The following is an 18206-nucleotide window of genomic DNA, read 5'->3' as shown; positions in this document are numbered from 1 at the left end:
TCACACACACACCCATTTTTCCAAGGAAATGCCAGCAGAATTTTTCAATTTTACTATTTTGTCTCACAAGCATTAGCTGACAAATATATTGAAGCCAAACAAAAAGGTACAGTAACTACACTTACCGAGAGATTCTTCATAAGATGGTATGGAACCTGTCTGAGTTCCTGTGTTACATGCCTCCTTACAGAGATTATGCTCTACCAGTTCCATTAGAACCTGTACAAGAAAACCTTAGAGAGGCCCTATTATCACATATTTCTTCTGCAACAAATCAGTTTTTCAAACCTCAACAGGAGCAATAAATACTATTTTGCAACAAGAAAAAACTGCTAATTACCAAAGCTCAACAAATCTAAACAAAAAGTATTTCAGAATCTCTGTACATGAGATGCCTGGGTGCGTGTTCATCAAATGCCAGGAGACGCAATGTTAGCTGGGAAGCGTAGTTTTAAAAGACAGAGCCAGTGGAAATTGCTCTGGAGGGGACAGATTTTCTCATAGCCCTCTGCCACCTCTGGAGTGCTTGACTGTTTCCCCTTCCAGAGCCTTTGCCCTGCCACTCTCACTGCTTAAAACTTTGAATTAACTGAGCCTTGGCAGGGCAAAGGCTCCAGAAGGGGAGACAGCCTGGCATGCCAGAGGTGGCTGAGGACTGTGAAAGAATCTGTCCCCGCTGGAGCGATCTCCGCTGGCTCCGCTGACACATGAAGAACATGTCAGAAGTTGTGTGGAGAGACTCATACTGCATGCAAATAAGTTATGAAAAACTATGCTTTTTTGCACCATTCCATCACTTTCAAGGCATTTCTCCAGACAGCAATTGGCCTCTAGCACTAAGGCATGCCACAGTGAAAACAACCATGAAGTCAATTGCCAAATTTCATTTCATTTCATTTATTGGAGGCTCAGAGCGGATAACATACAGATTAAAGTAATACAACATATAATAACAATTAAAAATGTATAACATTATATACAATATAAACAATTAAAAACAGGTAGCAGCAACAACATAGTTGTGATCCCACAACCCTCCTTTGGCAGTGCTTATAAGTACAGTCCTGCACATAATCATCATGGGTCCAGGGCGACAAATAGCAACAGCAGCAAAGGCAGAGCCCAGGAGGGCGAGAGTGTTCCCCCTCCCCAGTGGGAGGTCAAAGAGGCCTAGTCGCCTCAACCATCAAAAGTCTAAGGAACATCTCCATCTTGCAGGCCCCTGCAGAATGATGATAAATCCCACTGGGCCTGAGTTTTTGGGGCCAGGGCTGAAAAGACCCGGGCTATGGTTGAGGCAAGACGGACCTCCTTGGGGCTAGGGACCACCAGTTAAGTGTTTTCCTGGTGAGCGAAGTGCTCTCCGGGGGATACAGGGTTAAGAGGTGGTCCCGCAAATATGTTGGTCCCAATCCGCTAAGGCCTTTAAAAGTCAACAGCAAAACCTTGAACCTGATCCAGAACTCCACTGGGAGCCAGCACAGCTGGCACAACACAGGTATCACATGTGACTGGAACGGAGTCCCAGTCAAAAGATGTGCTGCTGCGTTCTGGACCAGTTGCAACTTTTGAACCAGGCCCCAGGTCAGCCCAGTGTAGAGCGAGTTACAGTAATCCAACCTGGAGGTGACTGTTGCATGGATCACTGTCACTAGTTCGCGGGAAGAGAGGTAGGGGGCAAGCTGCCTGACCTGGTGAAGATAGTAAAATACTGATCTGGCAAGCGCCATGATCTGAGCCTCCATTGATAAGGAGGCATCTAAGACAACACCCAGGTTCCTTACCGATGAAGCAGGTGCAAGAGGCGCCCCATCAAAAGATGGGAGCCAGAACTCTGCACTTGACAGCCCACAACCCAGATACAGGACATCCATCTTTATTGGATTCAATTTCAGCCTGCTCTGCTTTAACTATCCAGTCACGGCCTTCAAAGATGCATCTATAGTTTCTTTGGATTGATGCCTGCAAAGTCGGGGGGGGGGCAGGGTTGTTTGCTAACTGTTTAAGTACAGTAAAACCATACCTTTTGCATTGTCCTTTTGAGAGGCTGAAATCTGTAGAAAGAAAGCAAAGAGAATATTTTTAGCCAACTTTATTCAGCTTTTAAAATAGATCAGATTTTCAAAAACAAGATTATTTTACCAGTGTTTTGTAAAGGCCAGTCTGAGGATTGATTCTCATCAGCTGCAGCAGATCTTGAATAGTAAGAAGCTTTGTAAGAAAACAAAAAGAAAGGCATTGTTTATCTCTTATCCACAGCTATATACTTTATAATTAAAAAGCAAAATTTGAAAAGTTAGAGCAACACAACCAACTGTATCACTGGACAAGGACAGTGCTTCTCCATCTAAATCTTTTCTACTGATGACAGGAATCTAAACCTACAACTACTAATCCCTATTCTCATATACTGGTCCACATCTTAATTCTAAAAAACTTGATCCCCATATCCTTACAAGCCTCCATACATGGCAAACACTTGGATGGATGTTCAACATCTGACAAGGCTAATGCTCAAGTCAAAATTCTTGCTGGTGCTCCCCTAACTACAAGCAGAAATGCATTTTAAAGGGAACTGACCGGGTGCAACAATCTATTTCAACTGCTGCGGTGGCTAATTCTCCGCTGCATGGTAATTTGGTATGCTCGTCATATCCTCAATAGGCAATGCACAACCGAGCCTACACAGAGAACTGTATCTGACCTGCACTTGCCTGTGATGTCATATTCCTGTATAGACACCGTCCTGGCAAAAGTGGGTCTCCTATCTCCGGCTACTACCAAGTCAACAAGCTACTCAAGTCAACACATTTTTTTTCCACTATCACTATTATTATACAGACAATATAGCTTTGTTTAAGCACAAAGCATACTTTCATATATCCTTCAGAAGAGGCCCATGCTTACTTTATCCTTTTCTAGCCCACTTTCTGGATAGAAGACAGATAGTGAATATTCATATCCACATCTGTGCAGGTGATCTGCCACCAGACTGTTGGAAGCACCAATTAACAATGAACTGCAGTCAGTAGAAACAGTTTGTAGCTGAATTTTTCCACTTAAAACTGGATTCATTAGCTCATGTATGAGCTGGTTTCGGAGCTGAGTCTGCAAAAGAGGGAAAGGGGTAGACTTTGACAAGGTGTATTTAACATTAAAATTGTGCTGTAAGTGGCCCAATAATGCATGTAAAGGAAGACTGGACTTTTATGAAACTTGACAGCCTGTTTACAATAAAGATCTATAATATTTCCAAATGTATCTAGAAACACTGTACAGTTGAGCAATCTTGGAACAATACATGCAAGAATGTTTAGGACTCTTGAGTAGACTGAGGCCCTGATCGAGAGAAACCTCAGGCAGAAATTTACAAATATACAGAAGATTTTGTTTACTTATCACAAACAGCACCTAGCAAATTCCAACTTTCCTTTCTGAATCCCACCAAGCTTAAAAAGCGAAGTGCAGTATAGAATGTTTAATTTGCAAGCAAGGAGGACACAGACAGAAAATGAAGAAATATTTTAAATAATAAAATGAAGATCATTCAGGATTTGCATTGAATATTTGTCAAGAGTCAAATTTTAAAATTTGGTTACATTCATTTTTAGATGGGTAAAGAAAAATAATCTGAATTCAGAATATACAAATGTTATCCAAAATTTATTTTCTTTTCAATTTGATTTCTATTAGGCAAAATTAAAAGGACTATATTTTCCAAATCAAAAAAGTTTATTCCAGATTACAACTAATAACTAATGAATTCTATATATTCATTGGTTTACCTCACATAAATGTACCTGATAAGAAAGGTGCACACCGTTTGCTCTGAGCCACTGAGAGAAGGCCTTCTTTCAAAGTTGGAGATTTCGGCCTAAACCATGGACTGACCATTACCTGTTGAAGTCAAGGGTGAACATAGCCCTCATAGCCCACAAAATGGGCAGTCCAACTAAAATGGTCCGCCTATGAAGGCTCACAGACCCTTCTGGATTCCAAAACATGTTGGGGGATTTTAGAACTCCAAACTCAAGCTCTATTGAGGCTGTGGTGAAAGCATGGAATCTGAAGCTCCTTGAAACAAGATTGCTCCTTGCTGACCCCTCTCTCCCTTGCAGCAGAAACCAGCCCTGTGATTCACCACAGAGCTGGGTGACCTAAAGAGATATCTGGAAAGATGTTAGCGGAAAACTTGCGCTGAATCTAATAGAAATGCTGGACCCTTGACCATCCTGGCTACTAAAATCTTGTAAAGACCACTTAAAAGAGCCCCTGATGTCTATCATAAATTAGTCACTAACTCAAGGCCCCTTCCCTCAGCCTTTCAAAGAGGCAGTCATCAGCCCACTAATTAAAAAACCATTCTGAGTCAAAAATGATGTAGTCAATTATCGCCCAGTCTCTAATCCACCCTCTCTGAGCAAAGTAGTTGAGAGAGCAGTAGCTGACCAACTCCAGGCCTTCTTGGATAACTTTGGTGCTTTAGACCCTTTTCAGTCTGGTTTTAAGACAGACCATGGGATAGCTATGGCTCTGGTGGCTCTAGATGATTACCTCAGCCTGAATGTCAACCAAGGCCATGCTTCATGGTTGCTCCTCCTGGATCTATCTGCAGCCTTCAACACAGTAAACCATGCCATCCTGCTAAGGCATCTGGAGGCAGAAGTAGGTATCAGGGGATGTGCCTTGGACTGGTTCAAATCATTCTTCATGGGACATACTCAGAGGGTTGCTAATGGAAACCAGTCACCCTTAGTGTGGGAATTATCATGTGGGGTTCCACAAGGCACAAACGTATCCAGCATGTTATTCAACCTCTATGTGAAGCCTTTAGAATTCATTCATAGCTATGGAATTGGGTATCAATATGCAGGTGACACCCAACTGTATCTTGCTATCAAAATCCCCTGGCGATGCAATAGAGGTACTGAGTAGCTGCTTGTCAGCTGTTGTCAAATGGCTGAAAGCAAACAAATTGCAATTATACCCAGACAAGATATAAGTGATGCTGGTTGGAAAAGCAGAGATCTTGAAGGGCATTTTGCTTCAGATGGGGTTCAGTTGACCCAGGCTGACTCATTTAAGAGCCTAGGAGTTATACTGAATCTAGCAATGCTGCTAGAGAAGCAAGTAAAAACAGTTGTAAACAAAGCCTTCTCATAACTCAGAGTAGCCTGTAAGATGGTCCCCTATCCTGACATGGCTGATCTGGCCACCTGGATTCATGGCACAGTAACATCGAGACTAGACTACTGTAATATACTCTACATTGGCCCCTCTAAGTTGACTGGGAGACCCATCTGATGCAGAACACTGCAGCTCATTTACTCTCAGGAACTAAATGGAGTATACACATCACCCCCATTTTGCAGTTACTCCATTGGCTTCCCATCAATTACTGGGCTCAATTCAAAGTCATGACTATGAATTTTAAAGTCCTTCATGACCTTGGTCCCTCACATTTGTGAGACCACCTCTTCCCCTATATTCCAACACAGCGGCTTTGCTCATCTGGACAGGGACTTCTGCAGATATTGTGCAATAGCCATCTGTACAAGTGTTTTCACTGTGGTAGCCCCTACCTCATGGAATGGCCTGACTGAGGAGGTCATGAAAGCTCCCACTCGCTTGGCTTTCTGCAAACTATCCAAGACAGGGATCCAGAGGAGTCAGCTGTGTTAGTCTGTAGTAGCAAAATAGTAAAGACTCCAGTAGCACTTTTAAGTCTAACCAACTTTACTGTAGCATAAGCTTTCGAGAACCACAGTTCTCTTAGTCAGATGCAGCAAGACAAATGCATTGGTAGGGACAGGGACTATTCGCTACTCTGTTGGATACTATCTCCTGATGTAGTCATGTGCCTGCTAGGGAATTTCCTCATTGCAAAACATGCCATATAAATTAGTTATGCTTTGTTTCATAGATTTTACATCTATGCTTGGCTTTATGCTTATTTTCCAAATCTTCTGCTACCATACCCTATTGTATCTCTTTCCCTGACTGTCCTGTTGTTCATTCTGTACATTGCTCAGTTAATATCCTAACTTTTAAGATTACACTGTATTTTCATTTGCACTGTGTAAGTTCCCTTGGATTTCAGTGAGAAAGTCAGACTATGGAGGAGGAGCAGTAGCAACAGTAGCATTAGAATGTGTGTGCTCTTGCTATGGCTATTTGCATTTTTCAAATTTCTAACATGAGAGCTGAAGGTATTCTGCTGAAGGCAGTTTTCATTAAAAAGTTTAAAGTATTAACAATTTCTTACAAATAAAAAATAAGTTCCAATTCATTTTACAGATGACCAGCTTCACCAGTTTCAGTCTAATTTAAATCAAATACCTTCAGTGTGTCCAGAACACCTCGGTTCTTAAATGTCTGATACAGTCTTTTCCGAAGTTCATCTTGTGACAGAGACTTAAATTCAGGTGAAGACATTGAGATCTACAAACACACCAAAAATCTACAGTGATATATTTGAACAGAAAGGTTATGCTAGATTTAATATTTTATTCTCACATTGCAGATTGAAAGGTTAATTTTTAGAATTTAATTAAAAATCTTAAGTGATTTTTAGCAAGCAGGAGGATACTGAACATGCATAAGATGGCAAAAAGTTTTAGCAGAATGTGGATTATTCACCAACAGATAACCTACTAAAATAAAGGAGAAGAAATTTTAGCTTTAACATTAAAACAATATTACTGGATTTACAGAAGCATATTATTCTACAGAAGTAAGAAAATATACACAGAATTGGGAGAGGGACACAAGTTACTTTCCTATGTTCTCCTCAGAAACTTGCAAATCCTGAAGCCCCAAAACTGCAAAAGCATTAGAGAGCTAGAGATTTGTCATTGTTAATGTTTCTGTAACTAAGCTCTTGCAGTTACAATGAAGTTTGAAGATGTCAGTACTATGCAGCATATCTTAAGGAATGGGACTCTTAAAAGAGATTTGGCAAGTATAAAAGATTAGTGAATAGGGAGGGACGAAATAAAAAATGTATCATAATTAAAGCCATTTTATTGTATCAATGACTTAATGCGTTTCCGATGCTTCAAAAAACGAGGTCCTCTTGAAGTGATGAATGACCTAGGGTGTCATTTAAACTTAAAGCATAAAATCTAGAGACGCTGAAAGAGCTCCGCATGAATTAGCACACCAACACAGATCTGGTTCTCCATTTATAGAGGAAGAATTAACACCTGCGGCCAACACCACAGAACAGCATCTCAGCAGACGTCTAGAACAGTAAACGAAAACGTGCCAGTAATCATACATAAGGTTGAGCCCATCTCCCTAAATCCCCCTTCCCTCGGGGTTTGGGAGAACCCTCAAAAAAGGGGCCAATGCTCAGTACCGGTGATTTCCGTCACACACACACACACACACCCTGTGGTTTAGAAGATGATAAAATATCTGCCGTGGCAAACACAAGCTTACGATTTCCGAGGCTGGGTTGAGATTACCTGTATCTAGAAGGCAGCCCGAGCGAAGCGCTTGCTCTCAGCTACAGGAGAAGTCGCTGCAACTCTCCGCCTCCCCCCCCCCCCCCGATTCCGAGAGCATCCGGAGTGTTTCGGGACAGCCCTGAAGGCGGATTCTCGGGCCCTCCCACTTTGCGGACTCTAATTCGGGCAACCAGTGGGGCAGGCACCGAGACGCAGCCAGAAGACACCACACGAACCCACAACAGAGAAACCTCTCTACATTGTCCAACGCTCAACCGCCGCGCCTGAAACCCCGCCCACCACAGCGCCAACGATTGTTGGCCCGTTCCTATTGTTACCGCCCATCAAACGCGCGGTTTGCATCGTAATTCTCGCGAGAACCCTGGGTTTCCTGCCTCTTTCACCAGTCTCGGTTTTTAACCCGTGTGGGTTTGTTTGGGTTTTCAGCCGGGCGTAGTGACGACATTAAGCTGCGCCGGAAAGACTGCATAGTGTGGCCTTCCTTGGTTGGGACAGAGGTAAGCGCTTCTTCTCAGTCCAGTTAGAGCCCCTTCGAGGGGGGTAGAACTTTATTCCTTCCTAATAGCAGAAGTGCAACCGGGCACAAGGAAGGGCTATCCGCTGGGGGCTCTCCTTGTTCTCCCCTGCCGTAGTGTAATCCCTGTCAAATAGCAGAGGCTATCGAAAGGGCAAGCTTATTTGAAATAACAGAACATCCTTAAACCGCCTGCATGTGGTGGTACTGGAGAACTGAAGGTCATGGCAGAGACGTAGCCGAATATGAGCAGAGATTAGGGGTGGGGGGATTATGCTGTGGAGGACTACAGGGCCCTAATCTTTTTTTAAGGCACCGGTGTGTAGTTATCCATGAAGTGGAAGTGAAAAAACAAGACACTTTAAAATGTTTCTAGCTTTGAAACCAGGTGACTTTCAATAGGATTTTTTTTAAAAAATGTGTTAGTTTGAAATAGACAAAAAGATAGTTTATTGATGATAATAACCAAGTAATGTCTTTTATTTGGACAGGCCAGCATACTACAAGACAATGAGCACAAGCTTTCATTTTCCCTCCAAACACTCCAAATTCGATATTAAGTTCATCTTGGCAGGTCCTATAAATTATTGTTTCAAATAGCTGTCACAACATCGTCATATGTAGCTCTAACACTACTTATCTCTCTGGAATAATGATGGTCAATAATAATTTATGCAGATAATACTTAATAGGCTTAAAGAACAAAAAGATATATCTAGGATCTATATGAGGGGAATAGAGATGTAAAAATTTTGGAAAATCTTGTAGTCATGAGGGAAAGAACACCAGGAAAAGTAGGGGAAATCAAAATATGTGCAATAATGTTTCATCAAACCTAAGCTGCTTTCACCACTTTAACAATGTATCATTTATAATTTAACATATAACACTGAGCTACCTGATATATTCATAAAGTATAAATGCCTTAGAACAACAAGCTCCTGCATTAGATGCTACTTTAGCACATGTCTCTTGCCATCAGAAAAGTATGAAAAATGCAAGTTGAGAGTGTTTTGTATTAAAAATACCAAAGTATTATTTGGGCTGAAACATTCACTGAAACTGCGGACAAAGCTTCAACAATAAACATATCATTGACAATACTAACTTCACCTTCTGCAAGACAATGAAATGTATGTTTTCCAGTCTGTGTCCTAGCACTTTGAGAAAAGAGCTGAAAAGGATGGCTAGAGAGGGGCAGATCAAGATGACAACAGATTCTTGTTTTTTTGCTATTTCCACCAATCTACATCATAGTCACCCCAGGAGGCAATCCCTGAGTATCAAAGACTGCCTGCTCATTTCATGAGTGAGGTTTCTCTGTTGTGGGTTCGTGTCACAGTTGCATGGTTGTGTGGTGTTTTCTGGCTGCATTTCGGTGCCTGCCCCACTAGTTACCCAAAGCAAAGTCTGCAAAGAGGGAGGAACGGATAATCCACCTTTAGAGCTGTGCGGGGCTGTCCCGAAACACTCCAGATGCTCTTGGAATCGTGAGGGGAAGGCGGAGAGTTTGTACTAATCTTGGATTTGAGTGTTGCATGTGTCTTCTGTATATACAGGAATTCTCTAATGCTCTAGATTGTCTTACATTAAAAAATCTTCATACTACATATTTTTGCAGTAAATCTTATCTTAAAAGGCATTTTACTTGTCCCAAAAAGAGAAAATGTTTGGTAGGATTTTTTAAAGCATTCCTCAGTATTTCCAGTTTTTATATTGGGAAAGTTCTCAGGTGGGGGTTGTGTGTTTTTTCCCCAGGCCTTCACATATCTAGGTGGAAAACTTCCTAATTCTGAAGAAATCATCAATTGGAGTGGTAAAAAAAAAGAAAAATATTCAGTCTGAGAAAACAAGAGACCTGTCGGATATACTTTAAAACCTAGGATGGAGATGGCCTTTTCAAATTGTGTGATTTCTAATCTGTTATTTTCAGAAGGGCAATATTTTGAATATCATGTCTGGAAGCTACTACTTTGTAATTGTGGGCCATCATGATAATCCAGTGTTTGAAATGGAATTTCTGCCAACTGGTAAAGTAGAGTCTAAGGTGAGAAATTGTGTAAGATGTTTTGCGAAAGTATAGTAAAAACAGCCTCCCACAGTAAACTGACGCTAGCAACAACTATAAATTCAGGGATTGTTACATTGTCCTTTTCAAGGAGTAGCAAGAGAATCTGATTGCAAAGTATTCCTAAAATATTGTGCTGTATCTCAGAATTTCCAGTATATTCCTCCCATCTGAATCAGACCTAATGTCGGCACTGTGAGGAAGGTTTTTTCTTTCAATGCATGTATTTTGGTATCTTGAGAAACTGGTTCAACTAGAATATCTACTAATACTCTGTTCTGGTTCAGCTTGTAGTAGTTCACTGGTTAATCATTCACGGAGGGTTTTTTACATTATTACTGAGCAGTTAACAATATATCAAAATTGTTTTATGCTTTACTTCAGTATTCTCTGTATTTGAAGGTGATTCCTGCTGTCTTGTGCTCCACAGGATGACCATCGCCATCTCAATCAGTTCATAGCTCATGCTGCTCTTGATCTAGTAGATGAAAATATGTGGCTATCTAATAATATGTACCTGAAGACTGTGGACAAATTTAATGAATGGTTTGTTTCTGCTTTTGTCACTGCAGGACATATCCTTTTTATGTTTTACTGGAGTTTAATAATTAAGTTGCTTCAGAGATTATTTTGGTCATAGTTAATTCCTCTGGTTTTTTGAAGAGAAGAATAGGGGGTGGTATTTGGCAAACTAAAATGTGTTGATTTGGAGGAGAGGGCTGGATGGTGGGTGGGTAACTGCCATAAGTAGAGAAGCATCATGCCCCTTTCAGACAAAAAAGATGAAAAGTTGTTTTTGTTTTGCCCAGGCATGTCTTTAACTGCAGTCACTTCTTTAGGAATCCAGTAAATCCAGGGGTGCCCACCTTGCATAGTTAAGTGTGCCCTGCTGGCTCTTGACTGGAGTTATGCACTCAGTGATGGTACCTGGCTCTATTATGGCCTGTAACTGTGGGGGAGGGGGAATTGCCTGTCACTTGTTCTCAGAATGACAACCCTCCATGTTTCCGGCATCCCAGGATTTTTGTGTTTCAGGTGAAACTTTTGAGATGGAGAAAGCTGAGAATAAGTGTTCTGATCCCTCTCACCACGTGAGAGAAAAGTTGTTGCTGCATCCCAGGAATCAATGAGAAGTGGAGAAGGGAGATAGCTTGTGGAAGGTAGCTGCAGGGCCCTATGTTGTACATCCATAAACCATAGTATGCAACTTCAAATTTGTTACTAGTTATCTTAATATTTTCATTTCAGGCCAGGCTGTTGTCTTAAATACAATAGTCTGAAAATAAACATCCTAACTCAATTTAGGATGGATGCGTAAGAACACGAGTAATTCATATCAGATAGAGGAAAGGTTGGGTGGGAATAGAGAAATCATATACAGACCTCCCGTTTCCCCCTAAGATCTTCCGTATAGGACAGAGCCCTACAGGAATCCGCCAGGCTCTCTGTATTCCTATAGAGCTGTTGGTGCTATAGGTAAAAGCTTTGATAACTCGCACCCATGGGGAATTAAGGTTACTGGTTAATACAATATGCTGGTTGACTGTGCTTTTGTTGGGTACCTGCCCATGTCAATTTTAGTGGCTTGCTCCCTTAGGCACCTAATTTAAGCATGTCTACTCAGGAGTAAATCCCATGTTACTCAATAGGGCTTAATCCCCATTAGGTTTGCAGCCTAAAACAGAATCCTGCACATCAAATGGCTTTAGAATAACTCTGCATAGAATAGCACCATTTACGTTACTTCGGATTTATGATGGATTTGAAACCACAAGAGTAATTTCACGTATAAATGGTGGTTTATTTTTCTATTCAGTTTATGAAGACTGACTTTAATTCTTGTCCTGGGTTCTGGATTACGTGGTCCTTCCTTCTGTGGTGATGGTGGTGGCGAGTGCCCTCAAGTCATAGCTGATTTATGGCAACCCCTGGCAGGGTTTTCATGGCAAGATACTACCAGAGGTGGTTTGCCATTGCCTGCCTCTGCAACCCTGGTCTTCGTTGGAGGTCTCCCATCCAATTACTAACTAAGGCCGGCCCTGCTTAGCTTCTGAGATCTGACAAGATCAGGCTCACCTGGGCCTTCCTTCTTTAAAATAACTTTTATTTTATGCTTCTGGAAGCAATATTGGCTGGAAGTCAGTGGCAAAGTAATAGAATATCAGGTTTTGCATTTACATATTGTCATAATTACATTTAAAGATTAAATATTTTAAAATATAAATTTGCAAAGCCATATCCTGACTTCTATATGTTCACCCATATACTACCAAGTAATCTTATTTCATAACTTGCCATCTTCCCATAACTTATATTGTGACTCATTTTGCACTGATTCGGTTTTATTTAAAATCTGTAGTGCATTGTTCCTGAAATATAACTTGTAGTAGTACTGTATGTAGTAATATACAATATTTACCTATTTTAATTAAAAATGAAATAAAATTGTAATTAAATTAAACCAGCAAAAGTTAAGCGTATTCTTAAACTGACTATAAAGGCAGTAACATAGCACAAGTATTTTCAAAAAGCGAAATAGACAGTTTAGAAGGATATTTTTTGAAGAGAAGGTATTCAGTCTGTATATGGGGGAAATTTCATTAATTTTACAGTTGGCTAAGAGAATTATTCTGAGTGCATTTTAACTAACTACTCAGAGTTTGGCATAATGTGGTCAAGTCACCACTGCTACATAAACCTCCTAGACTGCTTACTCACAATTTTTTCCCCTTTTCCCACCTTAGGAAGAGGGATATTAGGTGACATTTACTTTTAACCGGCTGGTGACCATGGTAGGTTTGGCTTTCCTGTGGCACAAAATATTGTTCTACTTCAATAGCCTTATCAGTTCTTATTGAGTATATTTTCTTAATTTGTTCTACATATGAGATTTATAATGCTTCATGATATCAGGCAAGAAGATGGAATCAAAAATTTCTTTAGTGATGTTTATGACTTGTACATAAAGGTGAGATTCTTTGAATTTCTTGAGCATTTTACATTACGTTCCTTAAAGTGCAGAAAAGCAATACATTACCCAACAGATCATTTCTAAAACTTGTTTTTTATCAGAGAATTGCCCATATGCTACCCATCCTCACCACAAGGGTCCACAAATATTCTTGTCAGTGGCAACCAGGATTCTGTTTCTGACAACTGATGGGGAAGTCTTGAGCTTACTCCATTATGGGGTGGTTGGAAAGAGTCGCTATGCATGTACATTCCACCTATTACTACTATTTTGTGAAATCCTGTAGCAGGTACTAATGGGCTGCTTCTGCCTTGCATCTGTACAGCAGAAAGCAAGAGTGCCTGACATGCCTATTTAAAAACAAGGCTACTAAGCTTGGAATATGTGGTCCTCTGCCCATTCCTATTTCAAAAAATTAGACAAAGGTACACACTAATAATGCTGCAACTGAAATGTTGGTCCTTTACAGATGTTTTCTTCCTTTATACCCTACCTTTCTCCCTAATGGAGACTCAAAACAGCTAACATCATTCTTCTCCATTTTTATTCTCACAACTATGTGAGGTGATTTGGCCTGATGGCGTGTGACTGGCCCAAGATCACCCAGTGAGCTTCCATAGTAGCATGGGAATTTGAAACTGGGTCCTCCAGATCCCAGGCCAACACCTATTTTAGACACTGTCTAAAAATCTTTCTGAAAACTTTATACTTCCAAGTGTCATACCACTGCATTGGTTCTATAAAAAGTGGCAGTTCATCATAGGATTTTTATGGTGCAATTCTACGTAAAGTTGTTCCAGTCAAAGTCCATTGAAATCAATATACTGATGACTTTTTCTCTCCTCAGTTTGCAATGAATCCATTTTATGAACCCAATTCACCCATTCGATCAACTGCATTTGACAGAAAAGTTCAATTTCTTGGGAAGAAGCATCTCTTAACTTAAGTTGAACTGTAACTAATTTAAATAACTTGACTTTTTCTTGAACCTGTGGAGACCAACCTGCTACTCTCAGTAAGTTTAAAAATGCTGTTAATTTGGAAAAACAAGAACACAGCTCCAGGAGTTCAAACATTACTAATTGTAATTGGATCAGTTCAAATATATAATCTTGTACTTATGTCAAAACATTAATACAAATATAGCTAGCTTCTTTACCACTTTGTTACCTAAAGCCAGAATGTAGGGATTTTTGCTGTCATTATTAAGTGTTATCATGAAAGAATCTATACCTAATTCTATCCCTCAAGGCTTGTCAATATTAAGACTAATCAGTGCTCAGAACCCGGGGCGGGGGGACATGGAGCAGGAGAGAAGTAGGGAGAGAAATTCACCTATTTTTTTTAAAACAGTTGATTAAAATAGTTGATTCCAAAGAAATTCTTGTTATCACCACACTGGTCAGCAAGCCAGAGTCATAATTTTAAGGGGCAAATGGCTGTTAACAGAGAGCATGAAGTATTCTTAAGACTTGTATATGAAAATATCTTAACTTTTATGTAGTCATGTGCTGCAACTCAGGTGGCTCTTCAAACTCTAGAGATGCTTAATTTATTTTTGAGTCAATTTTTTCACTGCATCTAGTCTGAAATATTACAGTAAGCACATTACAATATTTGCAGACTCCATAGTTTTTAATATGGTTATAGCTAAGGGTACCATCTTAAATAAACTTATCTTACAGCTGTGAAGTATCAAAAACAGCCTTAGGTTTGGCTCCACTAGAGGATTTCCATGGACAGAAGGATCTCTCCGTGTTGCAGCCCAAAATGCCCCCTGTAAGGCAGGAGTCAGTTACACTATGTAGGCAAAAATCCTGCCATCTGTGAAAATGCTCCAGTAGAGCCAAGTCTGTAACTAAAGACTAAAGGCCAAAATAGTGTGCATGATTTGGCTAAAGCATTAAAGAACTTGTTTATACTGTATAAAAACTTTTAAAGTATGTTCTTGAGTTCAACTGTACATTCTCTTTAAGTTGTGGTATTGTATAAGTGTGCATTTGTTGTAGAGGTTGCAGTGACATTCCCAAGTAAGTGTTGTAGCATTACTTTCTGTGCACTGAAGTTTCTCAGTTTAGCGTCAGTAAAAAGGTGTGGTTTATTTAAATAAAATCAATTGGCATAAGGTGACTGCTTTAAGTAATGGTGTATAGCAAAGTTTGTTGTATTATAGCCGCTGACCAGCCAAGAAAGAAAACGGGGCAAAATTATGTACCTTGTAAATTTATTTTTCTTCTTGAAGAGATTACTTTCTCACTTAATGAGGGGGATGGGCCAGACCAAAAAATGTATGTAGCACAAAATGGAATGTGTTGTTCCATTAAGAGGAAATGCCAGTGTCCACATTTGACTGGAATATTCTCCATGAGAGTAGGAACAGAAATATAAGGAACCAAGAGCAAGGACTACCCATTTGATTTCCATTTGGAAAATGCATGCATATACATCTGATCAGCTTATGGAATGGGATGAGTGCTGTAACCAGCACCAAAAACAGGTCTTGATAATGGTGAGAATCAGGTGGTACGCAGTTAAGTTTCCTGCTTCAAGGACACTACTCTGCACTACTGATGCTGTACCTATGACTAAAGAGAAAGATCCTTTTCTTAACCATAAGAAACATTCATGAGGGTGGAATATTGCTATGGACTATCAAGGAAGGTCAACATAGTTTTTGGCTTGCTGAAGCAGTTTTCCATGAGTTATCACTGGGGGTTATGGAACAATTGTTTCTCATTACCAGGTTGTTCTGGCTGGGGTGATGCAGTCTTGGAACTGATGTGTTTGGTTTTTTCCATTTCATGAGTTTTGGCCTCTTGCGCATGTGTTGTCCGTGCATTCTCTTTATTTCAAGGGGGAGAGACTCTGGGGCAGCTGTTTTTGCACTCAGTGACACCAAAATAACACATAAAACACATTCCTCTCTCTAAATGCATCAACCCACCGAGTTTGAGAGTACAGAACAACAGGGTTGTGTGTTTATGGACCCTGAGGAATGGGGACGGCATGTGTTAAGGCGAGCGTTGGGCAGCTGCACATACATATACTGTTCATTTTGCATTGTTCAAAAATCTGTTGATCCAATGAGTTTCTCCTCAAGCACATGAAAACTCACACAATGGACCTCAAAGAAGGCAAACGTTGGTGGTGGCCAGGCACACGCAAGGGGGGGGGGAAGCGATGTCAATACGGCACGCAAGCAAGAAAGTTCTCCATTGCCAACAGGTCCAGCAAAGCACCGAAAAATAAAACCCCATTCCTGCTTTAGGGACAAAGACAATAAATTTTACCTTTGAGTCCTATTATGCCACGTTTCTATGGCTTTGTAGCTTCATTTGCCACAACGAAGGGCCATTTGGGCAAATCCTCCCTAATCTGCTGCAGGATGGGATTCACTGTTTAAACCTGCTGGCTGCTGGCATGTCCTTGAACTGTGCATGGAAGTGCACAGAAAGGGAGGACCACAGTTTTTCCTTCATAGGAAAGGAATTAGGAGGCAGAATGGCCCTCTTTTTGTCTGATATTTTACTAATAGAAGTGGGAGACTGGACCGGTATCTGGCTGCCAGTCTCCATTTCCAACTAAAACCGTTAACACAGAGTTGATTGAAGACTACAGAATGGCGGGAATTCAATGAGTCTCCTTGCTCTACCAAAAACTAAAAAAATCTGACTAGATCAGTCCTTCCACATGGAATACTGATCTGGAAAGACTTGGGGTGCACGTGTGTGTGACTGTGCAATGCACGCCTGCTACCCCTTGTTCATTTAATGCTAGGTTAACAGTTTTGATCAGAAAAGCCCAAACAGCCTAAAGGCTTTCTGGGTCAAATGAAATTCCTCCTGGTCCTTCTCAACCTGCTTTCTTTGGAGGACTTCTTTAGTCATAGTGAGTGGCCCTGGGGCACCATGGCACCTAAGCAAAAGACAGCAGCAGCAGGAGGCCACTGAATGGGCATCCACCCACATGCCTGGGACCTCCTGGCTTTCCTTAAAAATTGCTTTTTCTTTCCGATTTTAACCCTAATCCGCATAACACGAGCCTTTGCAGCAGCCAGAAACTGAGAAGCTGAAGGAGATCCCTCCTTCCCCAGTCCCATGTGTGGGCACATGCCCATGTGGATGTTGCCTAGATGGCCTTGTGCTTGTACTTATATATTGCTCTTCCGGACACATTAGTGTCACACTCAGGGTGGTTAACAAATCGGTGTTATCATTTATCTCCACACCGGACACCCTGTGAGGTAGGTGGGGCTAAGAGAGTTGTGACTGACCTAAGGTTACCCAGCTGGTTTCAAGCGGAAGAGTGGGGAATCAAACCTGGTTCTCCAGGTTAGAGTCCTGCCGCTCTTAACCACTACACCAAACTGGCTTGCATTGTGCATAAAAATACACAGAAAGGGATGTTTCCCTGTCCAGTGCAAAGCAAACCTTTGATCCCTACGAGCCACTCAGTGCAAATGCTGTAATCCCATTCCCCAGGAAGCACTGGGGAAAATATGTATTCTTGCATGCTACATACATCCCCTTCCTGCCAACAGAAGGGCTCAGTCTCTTCTCTTTGGAGCCAACTGGTTGAATGATGAGTAGAGACTTGCCATTAAGGAAAACAAGATGCTGCCAAACAGCACCCAATTGCCTTGCCTCTGCATATAAAGTGCCAAAACAAAACGCACAAACTTTTCAGCGGGGGTGGAGATATAGCCTCATTTCCTGAATTTGGTTCAGCATTACAGCTGTTTTAACAAGCCAAACGACCGAGTTCTGTGTGTAATTTGGTTTTTTTTTCCATTCTGCACATCCCTAGTTATCACCTTGATATTCTACATATCTTACATGTTTATAAAATAACACTTGAACCTCTCTATCTCAGGAATCTTGTAAAATAATCCTTTCCAAAAGAAGGCTTGTTAGAAAAATGGGTATTTATGCAAGATGAGACTTTCTATACACATTATTTCCTAAGAAATCCTTTTGAGGAACATATACTCATTGGGAATGGGATTAGTATCAAACCTGGTATATTAACCTTTGCTTGAGTATCATAGGACACTTGGGGTGTGTGGTAATTCTGCCATCTGATTACTTATTAACACCATCAGTTAAACCTGATGGTTTACTGATGGACATGAAAATAAATTTTTACAACCAGCCAAATCACCCCCCACACCTTTTTACCACC

General features: G+C 40.8%; 2 protein-coding genes across 4 annotated transcripts in view; one reads left to right on the top strand and one right to left on the bottom strand.

Annotated features, from left to right (window-relative positions):
• Positions 1-7708, bottom strand: part of OFD1 (OFD1 centriole and centriolar satellite protein) — a 42511-nt gene extending 34803 nt beyond the window's left edge. The window contains exons 1-6 of one of the 3 annotated variants that reach the window (XM_054973286.1): positions 7470-7708; positions 6340-6441; positions 2908-3108; positions 2143-2211; positions 2024-2054; positions 126-233 (exon numbers count right to left, since the gene is read on the bottom strand). In XM_054973286.1, the coding sequence (XP_054829261.1) occupies positions 126-233; positions 2024-2054; positions 2143-2211; positions 2908-3108; positions 6340-6435 (505 nt within the window). In that variant the 5' untranslated portion in view covers positions 6436-6441; positions 7470-7708. Of the gene's footprint in view, positions 1-125; positions 234-2023; positions 2055-2142; positions 2212-2907; positions 3109-6339; positions 6442-7469 lie in introns of those variants that run through there. The other 2 variants (XM_054973287.1, XM_054973288.1) reach the window with 2 other exon arrangements.
• A 169-nt stretch (positions 7709-7877) lies between these two features.
• TRAPPC2 (trafficking protein particle complex subunit 2) lies at positions 7878-15187 on the top strand. Its single transcript, XM_054973289.1, has 5 exons — positions 7878-7969; positions 9920-10033; positions 10485-10633; positions 12941-13022; positions 13873-15187. Exons 2-5 carry the CDS (start codon positions 9941-9943, stop codon positions 13969-13971), a joined length of 423 nt encoding a protein of 140 aa, XP_054829264.1. The 5' UTR covers positions 7878-7969; positions 9920-9940; the 3' UTR covers positions 13972-15187.
• The last annotated feature ends 3019 nt before the right edge of the window (positions 15188-18206 follow it).

This window comes from Eublepharis macularius, chromosome 3 (assembly GCF_028583425.1).
Source record: "Eublepharis macularius isolate TG4126 chromosome 3, MPM_Emac_v1.0, whole genome shotgun sequence".
Classification (NCBI taxonomy): Eukaryota; Metazoa; Chordata; class Lepidosauria; order Squamata; family Eublepharidae; genus Eublepharis; species Eublepharis macularius.
This window is presented reverse-complemented; position numbering and strand designations above follow the sequence as displayed.

Bases quoted from the DNA above. Each gene is read 5' to 3' on its own strand.
- TRAPPC2 (XM_054973289.1), top strand. From the start codon at position 9,941: ATGTCTGGAAGCTACTACTTTGTAATTGTGGGCCATCATGATAATCCA. The intron at 10,634-12,940 runs CCTTTTTATGTT...TGTTCTACATAT, and splicing joins TTTGTCACTGCAGGACATAT to GAGATTTATAATGCTTCATG. The intron at 13,023-13,872 runs GTGAGATTCTTT...TTCTCTCCTCAG, and splicing joins TTTATGACTTGTACATAAAG to TTTGCAATGAATCCATTTTA.